This window comes from Saccopteryx leptura, chromosome 7 (assembly GCF_036850995.1).
Source record: "Saccopteryx leptura isolate mSacLep1 chromosome 7, mSacLep1_pri_phased_curated, whole genome shotgun sequence".
Lineage (NCBI taxonomy): Eukaryota > Metazoa > Chordata > Mammalia > Chiroptera > Emballonuridae > Saccopteryx > Saccopteryx leptura.
In genome coordinates this window covers 103,988,702-104,004,033 of record NC_089509.1, presented here as the reverse complement: position 1 = coordinate 104,004,033, position 15,332 = coordinate 103,988,702, and the positions used below count along the sequence as shown (strand labels likewise).

The window sequence follows — 15,332 nt, the reverse complement described above, 5'->3', positions numbered from 1 at the left end:
CGGAATGTGAAGTGGGGACTGGGACCTCCCGAAGGGCAGAGCCAGGGGGTGGGAGGCGGCCAGGCATCCTCCCCTCCCCAAACAGCACTGCCTGTTGTGATTACCGAAGGCCCCCCACAGCCTCCGGGGGAGAAGGTAGACACCACGCCTCCGGTAGGCGAGGGAGACACCCCCACCCCCACCCCCCAAGAGCTGGGCTAGAGCAGATGCACCTGGCAAAGCAGAAAACCGGCCACGGCTCCGGCTCGGCCCCAACTGAGGACGGGGGTGCCTGGTGACCCGACCTCGGGCCTGTGGCTCCCAGTCCCTGCCGCCCGATCCCGCTGCCCGTCTGAAACCCTCTCCCCGTCCCTTCGATAGCCCTCCACTCCGAGGCCTGAGCCAGGCCCGGCGAAGAGGAGCAGGGAGGCGGGCAGGCAGGAAGCAGCAGGGTAGGGGTGGAGGTGGGCCCGGCAGGCAGGCTGGGAGCCTAGAGGGCCTTTCTCCAAAGCGGCGCTGAGGCTGAGGCAGTGGGAGGGGGAGACCAGACCCAGGCTCCAGATTCATTATTCATGAGCCCGCAGCAACGACTCCAATTTAAATGCTAATGTGGGGGGGCCTGACTCAGCTGCCCCCTCCCGCCCCCACCCCAGTCCAGGCACAAGCTGAGTCTGTGCTGGCTCCAAGGTTCATGGGGTTTATTAGGGAGTGCAGAGGGGGGCCGGGAGTCCTCCGCCCACCCACGTTGCCCAGGGTGTGTGCAGATTCTGCCTGGCTTCCCTAGGTCCATTCTGGACAGAGGCTGGCGGGGTAGGAGTTGTGGGTGAGGCTCTGGCAGCCCCCTTCAGAGGATGATCTGGTTGGTAAAGCTTCTGCTCAGCTCCTTGTGTGGCAGAACAATCGAGTTCAGGATGAGCACCTCAGCAGGGATCCGGACCCGGCAGCCTGCAGCATGGACGAGGGCACCAGGAGGAGGCCATGGGGAGGGGAGGCCAGGGACAAGGAGCTGGGACCCCTGCCATCGGAGGGATCCCTCCCTGCCCATCTGTGCCCTGGCCCCATGCCCCCAGTGACTCACACAGTGCCTGGCACACGGCAGGTTCTTGGTAAATGTTTGCTGAAGGAAAACAAACACACACACACACATACACACACACACACACACACACACACACACACACAGGCACAAACCCTCCCCACAGAGCCCACCTCTCACCCGTGGGTGTTTCTCACAGCCCAGCCCCTGGGCAGCCATACCCAGGATGGTGATGGCAGGCAGCAGTTTCCCGTCCTTGAAGAGGCTCTCACTGTCCATGTGGGCCCGGGGGTCGTTGGGGTTGGGGTCATTGGGGGTACCCTCCACACGAGCCCAGCGCCCCACGGTGCTTCCCCAGCCCACAATGCTGTGCAGAACACACGTGTGCTCCTGCCAAACAGGACATTGTGAGCCGAGGGGGCCCGTGAGAGCTACCCCTGCCCCCCAGCCTCTTAGGGCGCCAGGCCCTGCTGCACGGGCTGCGGTACCCACCTGCAGCGTGGCTCCATGGAGGACAATGCTCTCTCGGAGCCGCACACCCTCGCCCACGGTCACCCCCTCTCCAATGGAGACGTTGGGGCCCAGCTGCAGGGAAGAATGTATACCATAAGCCCTGGACGGGCTTGGCGGACCCCAAATCCAGCCTCCTCAGAGGGGAAGGAACCGACTTGAGGTCATATGACAGGCTGTGACAAAGCCAAGACTGTCCTCTGAGCTCAGGGGACATCCGCCCCGCCCCACCCACCTTCCTTTCCCTGGGCGGGGCCGCAGCTTACCACAGCTGACGCAGCCACCTTAGCTGTCGGGTGGATGTAAACGTTTCCTAGAAGCAGAAGAGAGGACCTGGGGACAAATACCCCAAACCATCTCTGGTTCAGGGAGGGAAGGGATTGAGATTTCACCTGTGCATCTGAGGTCAAGAGTTACAGCTCTGGGGGCAGAGGGTTTGGGATGGAGTCAGAGGTTAGGAACTGGGGCAGAGTGGGTACCTCGAATCCATGGCCCCCCTGGACTGTGCCTGGCCAGGCGTTCTGGGTGAGTGAGCTGGTACTGGCCCAGATAGAGGCGGGAGGCATAGAGGGCTGAGCTGGAAGCCACAAAGGAGAACAGGGGCTCAGGGGCCAGCAGGGCTGTGCCCGCCATCCTGAGGTCTCAAGGAGACCCCCACCCACCCCATTAGAGGCCTCTCCCATACCCTGCAGACTTGATCTGGCTCCAGATGCCATCAGTGAGGTGCACGTAGATCTGGCCCTGCCCAGCCAGGGCTGAGAACACATCCTGCTCCAGGCGGATGGTGCCTGCCCCCCGCCACAGGCCTGAAGAATCCTCCCTGGCAGAGGGCATGAGATGCTCGCATCAGTTCCCCAACCGAGCCCAGCTAGATGGCCAGCAGTGTCTCAGGGAGGGGAACCGGAGGGAACCCCACCACCTCGCAAGGTCTGGTCCGACCTGCAAAAAAAGGCTCACGTCCCAGGAAGTTCTCCCACCGTTCATGTACTCTTCCAGGTGGGCGGTTACCTCCGGGGGACCCCAGGCATACACCTGCTGCCCGTCCTGCCCCGTGTCCAGAAGGAGTTCGACCAGACTGACTTCCCCGAATTATCCCGTTCTCCTCCCATCCACACCTCGGAACCCCAGCTCCGGTCCCTCTTTCTCACTGGGATGGAATGAAACACAGACAGACTCACCCCACAGGAAGGCAGCTGGTGAGGGCAGAGACAGTCACAGAAAGAGGGAGAGAGAGATGGTGGAGATGCCAGTTCAGCACAAACAGAGAGACCAGGAGAGATGGAGAGAGAAGCAGAAATATGGGTGGGGTGAGCAGCGGCTGAGTGAAGAGGCGTGAGGGGGGAATGAAGGCAGGGAGCTCTAAAAGGGACCCGTGCCCCAGCTGAGGAGGACCACCCGGAGATCGTGGCTTGTGGGGAGCAGGGCTCCCTTTGGGGTGCTATGTTCCAAAGGGAGCCTCCTCAGCCTGAGAGTGTGTGTGTGCGCGCACCCGCGCGTAAGCTCGCAGATGCGCACATGCGCCTGAACCCGAGCGTGTGTGCGCCCAAGTGTGTGTGTCACCGTCTGTTCTGAAAGACATCTCTGGGACACTCAGGGCTTGAGAGAAATGGACCAGAAGGGGAGTGGGCAGGTGGTGACAGAAGAGGAACTGGAATGAATAAGGAAGAGGGACAGAATGAGGTTAGAAGGGGAGGGAGTGGAGAGCCTCTGCTGGAGATGACGAGTGGAAGGGAAAGGGAGGAGGAAGGTGAGCAGGTTGAGATGAAGCCAGCAAAGCCTGGGGGCGCTGTGACTTGGGGTATCTGCGGTCACAGGGCCATGGGGTCTGCCTCACAGTTGTCCATCCTGCTGATTACGCTGGAAGACGTCCCGAAGGGGCTTTAGGGCTTCCGGGGTAAAGAGGTAGATGCCGCAGTTGATGATGTCACTAACAAACGTGCTGGGCTTCTCCACATAGTGTAGGACCTGGGGACAGAGCAGGCTGGGGTTAACAGAGGAGGGGCCATGGCCACCATCTCCTAAGACCCTCTAAACCTCCAGGTCTTCCCTGTTGCCACGGGCCTTCCTAAAATGCAGCACGCATCTTGTCACTGCCCTTCAACTTCACCTTCAAGATAAGTCCAAACTGCTGCCTTCTCCCTCCGGGTCCTCCCCACCACCCCGCGCTCCCTGAACACAGCCCCTTGAGTTGCATGCCGGGGCTTTTCGAAATGCCCTTAACCAACTCTTCATCCGGAAAACAGGGCTTTCAAAAACGCAGCTGACATCGTCACTCCCTCTCTAAATACACCCGTCTGCCCCAGAGTGAGCTTCTCAGCGCAGAGCACTCCTATCGTCTGGCCACACCTCGCCCATAGTGGCACTTGTGTCATTTGCAATGGTTGGTTTTTGACTGTCTCTTCCACCAGACTGAGAGCTCCTGAGAGGCAGGAATTCTGTCTTTCTGGCTCTGTTTCTCTCACACCTAGCTAGTGCCTAACACAAAACTTTACGTGAATGTTGTGTATACACACGCGCGTGCATCTATGTTCATATGTATTTTTAATACTAAAGCTTGAACAAATATAAGGGGCGTGGGAAAGTGAGCTAGGCTCCTGACAGGGAGTGTCACAGACGGGGACAGAGATCCCCATCCCCCTCCCTAATTCTGGGGTCACTATGCTGTCTCCTGCCTCTGCACCTCTGCACATACCATCGCCTCTACCTGCAATGCCTTGCTGTCTCCGTCATGTTGACAAATTTAACGCAGCTCAGACCTCACCTCCTCCGGGGAACCTTCCCCACCCTCACCCAGGGAGACCAGGGTAGGCTACCTTTCGTATTGCCATAGTACCCTGTGCATATATATGTCTACTGGAGCACCACACCCATGGCATTTCTCTGTTACCCTGTCACCAGTCTTCCCCAAAGGGATAGAAGAGGAACAACCAAGGGTGTGCCCCACATGTTTGACAAGACTGCGGCCTGCCCCATTGCATCCCAGCATTCTCAGGGGGCTGAGGGCTGGGAGAGTGATAACACAGAATCGGCACCCCGCCAGACTCCTCCCTGCTCTTACCTCATGCGTCTGTGGGTTCTCGACGATGCAGCCGTAGCTGAGGGATTGTGTCCTGTTTGCCTGAGACAGACACACGAGGCAGTGACCTGCCTGCACCAGGGCAGCGAGGTCTGTTTTCTCTTTCCTGCTCCCCCTCCCCTGCAGCACCTGGCACGCAACTCCAACTCCGCTACTGACAAGTCTTCAGCTGGGGTGAACACTGTCAGCTGCCCTCCCCCTCCCCTACTTCCGAGCAGCCCAAAAGCTCAGGGGCTCTCTGCACCACCAGCTCCATTACTGCGGGGGTTTCTAGCACCTCTCCCTCCTCATGCCCATTCCCATTCCAACTCCCTGAGCTGGCCCTGCCTGCCCAACACCCTGCACTCCAGGAACCTCCCTGGATCACCCCTTGACACCTTCCAGCCCTCCGGGGCCCCTCACCGTGGTACCCAGCAGCAAGAAAGGGTGAGGCTGGTGTCGGTGGGCAGCCAACATGGTGCTCAAAGGAAAGTCAGAGCAAACGTCAGCGTTGAGCACGAAGAAGGCCTCAGGGCCCCCAGCCAGGATCTGATCCCGGAAATGGTAGAGGCCACCTCCTGTGCCCAGAGGGGCAAATTCCTGCAGGTACCTGTCCCCAGGGACCCCAAAGCCAGCTCAGTGAGATCAGAGGAGACAGATACCCAAGGTCAACCCAGAAACTATATACACCGGGATTGAAGAATGCCCAGATAAGAAAGACCTTAGTGTGTGAGGGTGATGTTACAGCTGCTGGCTCAACCCACTCCTGAGAACTCAGACGCCTCGGGCACTGCTCCCCAACCCCCAGGCAGCACATGTACACAAACATCTGACCTGACCGGAAGATTAAACTCTTGCTGGGCAGTTTCTAGGAACCGGGTAAGTGGCTCATCAGGTTGGTAGAAGCCAATGAGCAGAATCTCCTGCATCCCAGGGACCTGAGGACAAGGGAAGAGGTTGAGAGAAAAATAATATCTGATAGGGTGGACGATGGGAGGGAGAGAAATCCCTGGTGCTGACCCCAAATCCAGAAAGCAGTTTCAGTCTCAGCTGTGGCCCTGAGCAATCATTTTACCATGCTGGCCTGATTCCTCTGGACAATGAAGAAGGTAGAAAGTCTCAGTCACTGATCTTTTAATCTTCTATTATACTATTTATCTCTCCTACTCCCACATCTGAAGTGGGGCTCACCCTAGGAAAGATCTGGCCTACCAAGCTGCATTAAAGGATAATCCATTCATTTCTCCCGTATTTATAATCTATCAATCTGAGCTTGAGATCAGCTTGAGGTAAGGATACCATTTAACAAGTGCCTACATTGTACTAGTTACTTTAAAAACATCACCTCTAAGCTTCGCCACCCCACAAAGCGGGATTGAGAAATGCCCAAATAAGTGACCCCATAGTGACCCCAGAATTAGGGAGGGGGAGCATAGTCAGCAAGGCAGGTGGGGGGGGATGGGGATCTCTGTCCTCGTCTGTGACACTCCCTGTCAGGAGCTCACTTTCCCATGCCCCTTATATTTGTTCAAGCTTTAGTATTAAAAATACATATGAGGCCTGACCTGTGGTGGCACAGTGGATAAAGCGTCGACCTGGAAATGCTGAAGTCACCGGTTCGAAACCCTGGGCTGCCTGGTCAAGGCACATATGGGAGTTGATGCTTCCAGCTCCCCCCCCCCCTTCTCCCTCTCTGTCTCTCCTTTCTCTCTCTCTCTCTCTGTCTCTCCCTCTCCTCTCTAAAAAAAAAAAAAAAAATACATATTAACATAGACGTGTGTGTGTGTGTGTGTATACATACACACAACATTCATGTAAAGTTTTGTTTTAGCACAAAGTGGGTCGACTCACTCCCACTTTACAAATAAAGAAACTAAGGCTGAGAAAGTGTGAGAAATTTGCTCAATTTCTTTTAGCAAGCAGAGACTGGACTCAAATCAAAACCCCGTCAGTGCCAACAACAAAAGCAATAAAGAAATTAGCTCCATAGTGAACGAGGGTAGTATGATTCCGTGTTTTGTGATCACCAAGGTTTCCCATGCTACAGCTTTAAATATAGGAGTGAAATCTGAGCAAGAAGAGGCCAGATGAGAAACTAGATTAGGAGAAGACAGCAGGGCAGCTGCACTGCACACTCTGGGGAGGCAAAGGCGGGGGGGGGGGGAGTATTCACATTGTCATTTGTAAATGGCGGTACCCAGAGTTACGTCTGGTGGGAAGAGGGCATGCTTGGAAAAGGGGGAAATACGGCATAAAGGAGATGCTGGGAAAGTGAGTGAGGTGGGACAGGGAAGACTGGGGGGTTACCTGGGCACAGGCCTCAATGTGGTGCTGGATCATAGGAACCCCTGCCACTGGAAACAGGGGTTTGGGCACCTCAAAAGACAAAGGTCTGAAGCGAGTCCCTGAAAGAGAAGAGAAGCACATTTCAGTTTTCTGCCTCCACCTGCCCTCACCCCACCAATCATCCAGCCCAAGCTCCTCCCCTATCCCCTGCTCACCCTTTTGAGGGCCTCCAATCAGGATCACAGCTTTAAGCATGATGGCTGTTGCTACGTAAACCTCAAATCCCAACAAAGAAGTTAGACTTAGATCTCACACCCCAAACTAGGAATCCCACTCACACCCCAAACAAACCCTAAAGCCAAAATAGCAACACTGGGCCCTCTCTCTCCCAAGATGTAAATCCAAAATTCAATATAGTCCCTCCCTGGGCACAACAACTCACAAATGTCACACATCTCAAATCTGAACCCAATTTCCTTAGGCCTTTAAACCCCAGGGTGATTCCTCCCAAATTCTGAAATTCACACCCTGTAATTTAATCTCTAGCAGACTTCCCTCTGGCCACACCCCAAACCTTAAAAAACCCAAACCCCAAACCACTGATTCCCAAATTGGGTCCATCTTTACTCTATTAAGCCCTGCATCTCAATAATGAACCCTGATATTGAACCTCAAATCCTGAGTGGGCCCCAAATATTTAACTATAGTCTTAACAGTGAACTTCAAGTATTAAACTAACACTGATCGACAAATCGAAACCCTAGCATAAAACCTTTATATGCTGAGTATAAATTAAGCTCTAGGTGAGGAACCCTGAATGAAACAACAGGTTCCCCTGGCATCCCAAACACAGTATACCAATCCCCTGAGTCCCAACACTGACGACAAGTGCTGAGACTTGGGATTCGGAGAACTGATTGCTGACCCTCTGAACCTCAAAACTGACTGTATAATAAACCCTAACCTTGCGTATCCAGGGATCTGGGGACTAGCACAGCACCCAACGTATGCAGAGCCAGCAGGACCTCCGAGCTGCCCTCCGTCTAGGGGCCGTCTCCTGCCCTCTACCCCTTTCTCCACCCCTCCATCAGATCCTTTTACCACGACTAGTCCTCTTTATTTCAGCTCTGCCGCCCGCTATTGCTTGCTCCTTCCGCACACGTGGCTTCTCGCAACTCGCGAGAGCTTCGCAGAGTCTGCCGGGAATTGTAGTTCCTGAATCCTTGCTCCTTTTCTAACTGAGACGAGAGGTGGAACTTGTGGGAGAACATGGGGGCGCGGCCAAAAGGTTGAGGGGGCGGGTCCTAGTGAAATAAAGGGTGGGGCTTAAGAAGCAGAGGCCGGAACCCGGATTAGGACCATGAACTGTCTGGGAACGGTCCTTGGGGTAGCAGCTAAAGTAGAGAACTAGGTCACAGGGAGAAGCGAGGCTGGAGACGAGAGAGGGTATGGCCTCCGCGCAAACCCCCCACGGGAGGGTGAGGCTTGATGTATATACAAAGGGAGAGAAGACGAAGTCATTGACGCCTCTAACCCTCCCGCTGGGAGTGAAGGAGCTTCCTACCAGGATAGAAACCGTCTCAGATTTACTGTCAGTAAAATAAGGCACTGGACTCGGCATTCTCCAGTCTTCCCGCTAACCTCAACATTCTATTACTTAGGTGTGCGGGCCCGGAATAAATGTGCGTGCGGGTGCCGGGGAGCGGAAATGGCGACTCAAAAGAAGAGAATAGGCGCGGAGAGGTCAAGAGAAAGCAGTTTTATTAAGCAAGATGGAGGGGGCTAGTTGGTGCCACCTAACCCCGGGCTTGTGAACAGAGCGAAAGGTTCGGGGGTCCCTTTCAGGCCACGTCCACGCGAGCGAAGCTCTGGTCCATGCCCAGGCTGTTCTCCACATACACCTCGTATTTGCCACTGTCCCCGGGCGCAGCCCTGCGGATGGTCAGCGTTGTGGTGGTGCTGCCTATCTCGAAGTACACCCTGCAGGGGAAGGGGGAGAGGGCGGGGCCGCAGGTCATTTTATGCGCTCCCGGGGCCGGGCTACACGGCCAGCTCAGTTCCACACCTCCTAGTTCCCCGCCCTTGTCCCACTCCCGCGGGCTTTCTGGGCCCCATCCGGCCCAGGCTTCAGCGCCAGGCCCTGCCCTTGCAGCAGGTCCCCGCCCTCGCCTGTCATCCTCCTCGATGTCCTTCCCGTCCTTGGTCCAGCCCACATCGGGAGCAGGCTCGCCCATGATCTCCGCAGTCAGCGTCACCGTGGCGCCTTTGCGAGCTTTAGTGTTATCCGGTCCCTTTTGAATTTTCGCAGGGACTAGAGGGAGGAAGGGAACGCGACACAGTGAGAGGCCTAAAGGTGAAGGGGAACATCACCTTCCCAGCTAATACCCGGCCGTAATTACGAGATAGACTCAAACTCTCCATGTGACCTTGGGCAAGTCTTGAGCCTCTCTGGGGCTTCAGCAACTCAGCTGTTAAACAAGACTAATCCCTGCCGTTCCTATTTTTAGGGTTGAATGAAGAAGTAGAAAAGATAGTATGGGTGAACGCCCAGGAATGTTCACTCATCTCGGGGTACCTTGGAGACAGCTCTGGGTAACGGAAATTGCCCCGGGTTGGGAGCCAGAAGTCCAGGGCTCTCTCTCTTAACCCCGACTCTGCCTCTGGATCGCTGTGACCTTGGGGCCCTGAAGTCGAGTGACTGAAACCCCTAGTGGGCTTCTTAGTGTGGAAGGGACGGGATCCCGGGGTAGGCAAGGAGTCGTCAGTCCGCCCGGCGCCCTGCTCTGTGCCTCAGGCTGTGATGGGGGGCTAGGCTGGTCACATCCCCGTCCGGACTCAGCTAGGCCCAGCGATAAAACGCGCTGCTGAGCCCGGCTGCGGACGCCCGCGGGGTGGCGCTGCTCTGTCTGAGCAGTGGCATTGCACCCGGGGCGCTGGTACCTTCCACGAAGATGCGCGCCGAGTCGGAGCACTGGCCGAAGGGGTTGGTCACGTTGATGCTGTACTGTCCCAAGTCCGCCAGTTCGCCGTCGCGCACCACTAACGCGACCACGTCGGGGTCCTCGAAGATGTAGCGGTACTTGGGCCCGTCGCGCAGCTCCTTGCCGTCCTTGCTCCAGCGGATGAACGGGTCCGGGAAAGCCGAGATGCGGCAGGTCAGCTTGGCCGCGCTGCCCTCGATCAGCACCACGTCCTTCAGCGGCTCCAGCACCCGCGGCGGCCCGTTCTCCCGCAGCTCCTTCCGGGACCTACCCGCGGGCAAGGGCAGGGTCCAGAGCTCCAGGACACTGTTCCCACCGCCCGCAGTCCTGTCCGCCAGCAAACCGTGCGGCCCCACTAAACCCTTAAACACAGGGGCTTGGGGTGGGATGGGGCGCTCCTGAATCGTTACCCTAATAAAGTGATCTACTCTGGTTGGCCCCTCTTCCACATCTCAGGAACTGCTCTCCCCTGAGTCCGGTAACCCTAGCGGTCCCGAGCACTGTGCTCGAGTCCCGCCCTTCCCCCTAGGCGGGGGGATTTCTGCAGCTCCGGTTCCCTTCCATGAGGAGGGCTCCAGGGCTCGCCCTCACCTGTGACCCCGGTAAGAGGCCTGGATGCGAATGGCCGCTTTCTGGACCTGGGGGTCATTGATATCCAGGGTACATCCCGGAGGAGGAGGGGCCGCAGCCGCCGGTTTTTTGGCGGGAGCTGCCTTGGACATCTGGGGAGTGGAAAACAGACAGAGGGGTCGAAGCTGACACAGAGACTGCGACCTTCCATCCCTGCCCTTCGGATTCAGAGTATCCCCGGGACAGGAGTGTGTCCGACTGGGCTGAGGGTCGGAACTCACCGTGTGGGTGGGGGGCGTCAACTTGGGACTCGAGCCGATTAGCGGGGCAGCAGGCGGACAGAACCCCTCCGGATGGTACCGCAGGAGCACGGGCAGGTGCTCAGCCCTGGGCCCCGGTTTTATACATCGTTCCCCTCCTTGCCTTGTTTGGCGTGGTTGCCCCAAGCCCCCCGGGACCCCAGCCCCCGCCCCCTGACCCAAGAAGGCTCCTTATTTAGCCCGAGGATGCCTGGGATGCTGGCTCAGCCGCTGCGACAGGCCCAGGGTGGGGCTGGGGGGGAAACTCGAGCGGCTCTGGGGTGCACCGCGCGTCAGCGCCTGGACAGCTGGGCCGCTGGACGTGGCCCGGTCTCCTCCCCAAGGCAGGGGCTGTCGATCCCACACCCGCGAGGACCAGACGAGGCCCCAAGTGGACCGGAGAGTCAGCTCTCTGCCGGGACAACTTGACACTCAGGTCAGTCTCTGCACAATGGGACCTTCCTGGGACACCATAAGTTAAGGGGTGCGAGTGTTTGGGGCTGGGGGTGTCCCTGAATGAAGACCGAGTAGCGGCGGACTCTCAACTATCCATCCAGCCAATTATAAGAGGGCCACGTGGCTGTCAGGACCAATCCGGAAGCGCCTTACAGCCCCGCCCAGAGTCTACGGCTGTCGTTTCCACACTGTGCCCCCTGGCGGTAAACCTAGAGAGGACCATCAAGATTTTTGAGAACAGCATCCCTTTGGGGATAGCACCCCTATCTCCCCTATGTCTCTCCTGCGTGTGACATAGTTGGGTCCCGATGGGCTGCATTGTCCCTAGAGATAGGCATTAATACTGACTCAGCAACTTTAGGTTGGTCCAAGTCCGTTGGGGGCAAAGCTGATGTATAGGGGCATCAGCCATCGGGGATAAAGGGGTTAGGTTAGCTACTCTATGGCAGGCCTGGAGTCGTCTGTCCAGGCCAGGTAGACCATTGCTTCCATTCACTGTAACTGCCCACACAGGTATGGAGATCTATCCCCTTTTGATGAGAGTAATTTTGACACAGCTCTGCTGTCATAAATTACCTTTGCTCCTCTGGGTTTGGAATAAGTAGTTCACATGCCATTTCCAATGGAGATGGTAAGAAAGCTCAAGATCAGAATGGGAACAGGAGAGGAATTTTACCATTTATCAAGATATGAGTTCAGGCACCTCAGTTTTATATGAAAACACTTGTGAGCAGGGGATTACAGATTCTCACAGGCAAACTGTATATCTTCATCACTAAAATGACAGGTGAGCAAGGCATCCCTCTGGTCCCTTCCAGCTGCTCTAACACCCTATTATTTTATGATGGTAGGTAGTGCCTCTTCCCTAAGGTCCTGAGAAACCGGAGAAGCTGGGTAGGCTGGCCTGAGCAGAGCACTGTTTGGGCTCCAGTCAAGAGGCCCTCGACCTCGATCAGCAACGCAGCAGCACCAGCTCTCTGCTCATGGTGGAGGCTTTATTCTTGTCACTTTGTCAAGAACAGAGTTTTCAGGGGGTAAGGGAGAAAGGACAACAGTCCCTTTGTAGCTGAGGAGAACCAGCTCCCCCCTTTCCCCACCTCAGGGCAAGGCAGTTCAATTCTAGAACCCAGTGGCCACTCTGGCACTGCAGCTAGTCAAGGTGCCTTCACATGCACCACACCCCCTAGCTTGCCATGGGGATCAGAAGGTCCAGGCTGGGTGTCCCTGGGGCCTAGGAAAAGGCTCCTCTGTGGCATCATCACAGCAGACACCCTAACCGGAGAACTTGCAGCTGCTTTGTGCAGCTGGTGCCCTGACTGTGCTCTAAACACTGAGAGCATGGGGCCTGGGCCCGTCTGGGTCCTCTCTGCAGCTCTTCATACCACCTGCTCTCACGGAGTCGTCATGAGATAACCAACAGCGTCATTGGTAATGACCAGAGCTGGGAAGGATTAGGGAAAGGAGGTTGAGCCAGGACTGAGGTGTGGGCTGGCCCATTTCAGAACCTAGCACCCTCCAAGGCATGATGCTGGAACACGTGAGGAAAGGTGGGGCCATGAGAGTCTGGTTAGGGGGAAGGGTTCAGTGGTCCTGCCAGGATTCCAGAAACTTCAGAGGAAGAAACAGACTGAAGTCTCTCCTCCAGGAGTAAGGGAGAGGTAAAGGGCCTGGGGGGTCAGGGAGGGAGGAGGAAGGTCCGAAGGGCTTAGCTGGTGTATCTGGGCTCTCACTGGCCCAGAGAAGGCTGGAATACTCCCATCCCAACATCATGCATGCCCAGCCATCTCTCCCCATAGATCGCACGTAGGTCCTGCTGCTTGCTGTTTTTATTTCCCTTGTGACAGACAGACAGCTGCACAGACAGCTAGATGGCTGGGGGTGGGGAGATGGTCAGGACAACATGAGCAATAAGGATTGGATGGAAAGGAAACTGCACAAAAGTCAATAAATAAATAAATATGAATGGGAGGAAGGGTGAAGGCCATGGAGGGACAGTGGGGACATCCTTGGGTCAGCAGAGCCCAGAGCTGCATCCACTGGGGCAACAGGAGAGCACCGGCTTGAGTGACCACTGCCTACTGCCTTCTGCCTCTAGCCGTCCACACTCCCTCCAGGATGCCGGCAGCTGGCCCCCCCCACCCCTACCTGAGTCCTGTCTCCTCCCCAGCCTCGCTGCCCTCTCGCACGCTGCCTCTGGCACCCTGACACCGTCTCCACGTCCTGTCCCTACTTTGCTGACGTTCACTCTCAGCCCACAGCCTTGACACTCTGGGCTCCTCCCTTTCCCACCTCTCTAGCCTCTCACACCCCTTGGTTGGTTCTCCCTCAGATGCACTGTCCCCCACTTCCAGAACCTTCTTAGAGTCTCCCATCCCTTTCTCTCACTTCCCTATTCTATTCTTGCCTCTCTTCCTGCTCCCAACTCCACCCAGCCCGGCCAATAAGTCTCCAGCTCTGGCTCTGGCCCGGTGGCATTGGCCAAAGCCCAGGGCCTCTGTCCCCGCAGGTCCATGAGGTAATAGCCCGGCTGGATGTTGCTGCTGGTGGTGGTGGTGTCCGAAGCCCTGAGCTCACCCGGCTCAGCGTGGGCCCTGGAATGTCCCGCGGCATCAGTGGGAGCCCCGAGTGGAAGCCCGGAGCCAGGCTGTGGTCCGAGCCGCTAGAGGCTGCCGGGATAGGAGCGGAGCAGCACCTTGTGACGGGTGGCAGCTTCGGCCCTGCGACGCCGCTGCTCACTGAGGAACTCCTTGAGCCGGTTGGTGGTGAAGGTGAGCGTCTGGCGCCGCAGCTTCATCAGATAGGCGTCCTGCAGCCACGGGTGGGCCAGGCAGTCCTGCAGGGAGGGCCGGCTCCTGCCGGGCCCGGCCGGGGACAGTGAGCCTGGAGGGAGGCTCAGTCCTCCCCTAGGATCTGAGTCCCAACCCAGGATGCACTCCTAGTGAGTGCTCTGGGCGACTCTGGGGCTCAGTTTCCCAATCTCTGGAACAGGGACAGTGATTCTGCTTATGTCACAGGGCGGTTATAGATTTAAAATGGTGAGTAGTACAACCATGTAGTAGAAGTAGTAACAACAATGTATTGTGGGGGGCAGGGGAGGAGTTGGGAAATCGTAGGCATGGGCGGGGCCAGGGCAGCCCAAGGCCAGGGACAGGTCATGCTGGGTGGCTGGCAGGTGTGGGGTCTACTTACCAGGGATGTACTGAGAGGACCTTTCTCAAGAAGAGGGTGGCGCTTTGGGAGGTGTTGGGGTACAACTGGAAGGCATCAAAGCGGCCCCCCACAATACGAGCCTCGGTTTCCTGGGGGTCTGGCTCATAAAATGGGGAACGTCCACTGAGCCTGTGGTAGAGACAGTTCAGTTGTCACGTGAACAGAGGGTTAACTCACAGGTCCTGGCAGACATTGGAGTGGGGGTTCTAAAAGGCACAGCACTCAGGGACAGGGCTACCGGCACCTGGGCTGACACGCGTGGGTGTGTGCATGCATGTGTGCACATTCATGTGCGCTGGGGAGGTGGAGAAGGGGGAGAGGGTGTAAGCAGAGGGTGGGTCTTGGGGCACTCACATGATGTAAGTGAGCACACCCATTCCCCAGATGTCAGTGGCAGCGCCGATGGGGTCTCCCTTCACCATCTCAGGAGCTGACAGGAGACAGAGGTCAAGTTGGACCAGTTTCCTGGCAGCAAGGAATCAGGAAAAGGCTGGGGAGGCTCCTGGGAGCTTCAGAGCAGGACAACGTCCAGGTCACCAGACCATGGGTCTGACCAGAGCAGCGGGCCCTGATGACAGGAGGCAGGATGGGAGTGGGGGTGGATGGGCTCTGGGGGCCTTGTGGGACACCTGAGGAATCCACCCAGGCACTGAATGGTGGGGATCACCTGAACTGCGAGCTGAGGGTCGCCAGCTCCCTCAGATCAGCTGCGAGGCAGGGTGCCCGTTCACAGCGAATGTGGCCAGCACAAGGATTATGAACCTCTGAAATCGGCCTGGCTGACTCCAAGCCCAGGCCTGCCCCTTCTAGCTATAGGATCCTGAGCAATGTGCTAAGCCTGTCTGGCTCTCCATTTCCTCATCTGTAAAGAGTGGCTTTCAGGGCCCTGGCCGGTTGGCTCAGTGGTGGAGCATCGGCCTGGTGTGCAGAAGTCCCGGGTTCGATTCCTG

General features: G+C 57.0%; 3 protein-coding genes across 12 annotated transcripts in view; all 3 read right to left on the bottom strand.

The window, feature by feature from the left end:
* Positions 1-660: 660 nt before the first annotated feature.
* GMPPA (GDP-mannose pyrophosphorylase A) lies at positions 661-8,046 on the bottom strand. Of its 4 annotated transcripts, none has more exons than XM_066345817.1 (13): positions 7,968-8,046; positions 7,082-7,142; positions 6,888-6,985; positions 5,415-5,518; positions 5,004-5,190; positions 4,584-4,673; positions 3,360-3,490; positions 2,211-2,345; positions 2,005-2,102; positions 1,792-1,838; positions 1,508-1,600; positions 1,237-1,405; positions 661-924 (listed from the first exon to the last, which is right to left on the bottom strand). In XM_066345817.1, the coding sequence occupies exons 2-13, from the start codon at positions 7,119-7,121 to the stop codon at positions 824-826; spliced, it is 1,293 nt and encodes a 430-aa protein (XP_066201914.1). In that variant the 5' UTR covers positions 7,122-7,142; positions 7,968-8,046; the 3' UTR covers positions 661-823. The 4 variants fall into 4 exon arrangements, with proteins under 4 accessions (XP_066201914.1, XP_066201913.1, XP_066201916.1 ...); XM_066345816.1 differs by having other exon boundaries at positions 7,831-8,027; XM_066345819.1 differs by having other exon boundaries at positions 4,584-4,643; positions 7,831-8,027.
* A 574-nt stretch (positions 8,047-8,620) lies between these two features.
* SPEGNB (SPEG neighbor) lies at positions 8,621-10,831 on the bottom strand. Its single transcript, XM_066345648.1, has 5 exons — positions 10,699-10,831; positions 10,439-10,569; positions 9,807-10,114; positions 9,036-9,177; positions 8,621-8,846 (listed from the first exon to the last, which is right to left on the bottom strand). Exons 2-5 carry the CDS (start codon positions 10,567-10,569, stop codon positions 8,708-8,710), a joined length of 720 nt encoding a protein of 239 aa, XP_066201745.1. The 5' UTR covers positions 10,699-10,831; the 3' UTR covers positions 8,621-8,707.
* Positions 10,832-12,987: 2,156 nt separating this feature from the next.
* SPEG (striated muscle enriched protein kinase) overlaps positions 12,988-15,332 on the bottom strand; it is a 58,954-nt gene continuing 56,609 nt past the window's right edge. For all 7 annotated transcript variants that reach the window (XM_066346388.1, XM_066346379.1, XM_066346382.1 and 4 more), the window contains 3 exons: positions 14,737-14,812; positions 14,362-14,511; positions 12,988-14,024 (listed from right to left, as the gene is read on the bottom strand). In XM_066346388.1, coding sequence (XP_066202485.1) covers positions 13,832-14,024; positions 14,362-14,511; positions 14,737-14,812 — 419 coding nt within the window. In that variant the 3' untranslated portion in view covers positions 12,988-13,831. The remainder of the gene's footprint in view (positions 14,025-14,361; positions 14,512-14,736; positions 14,813-15,332) is intronic.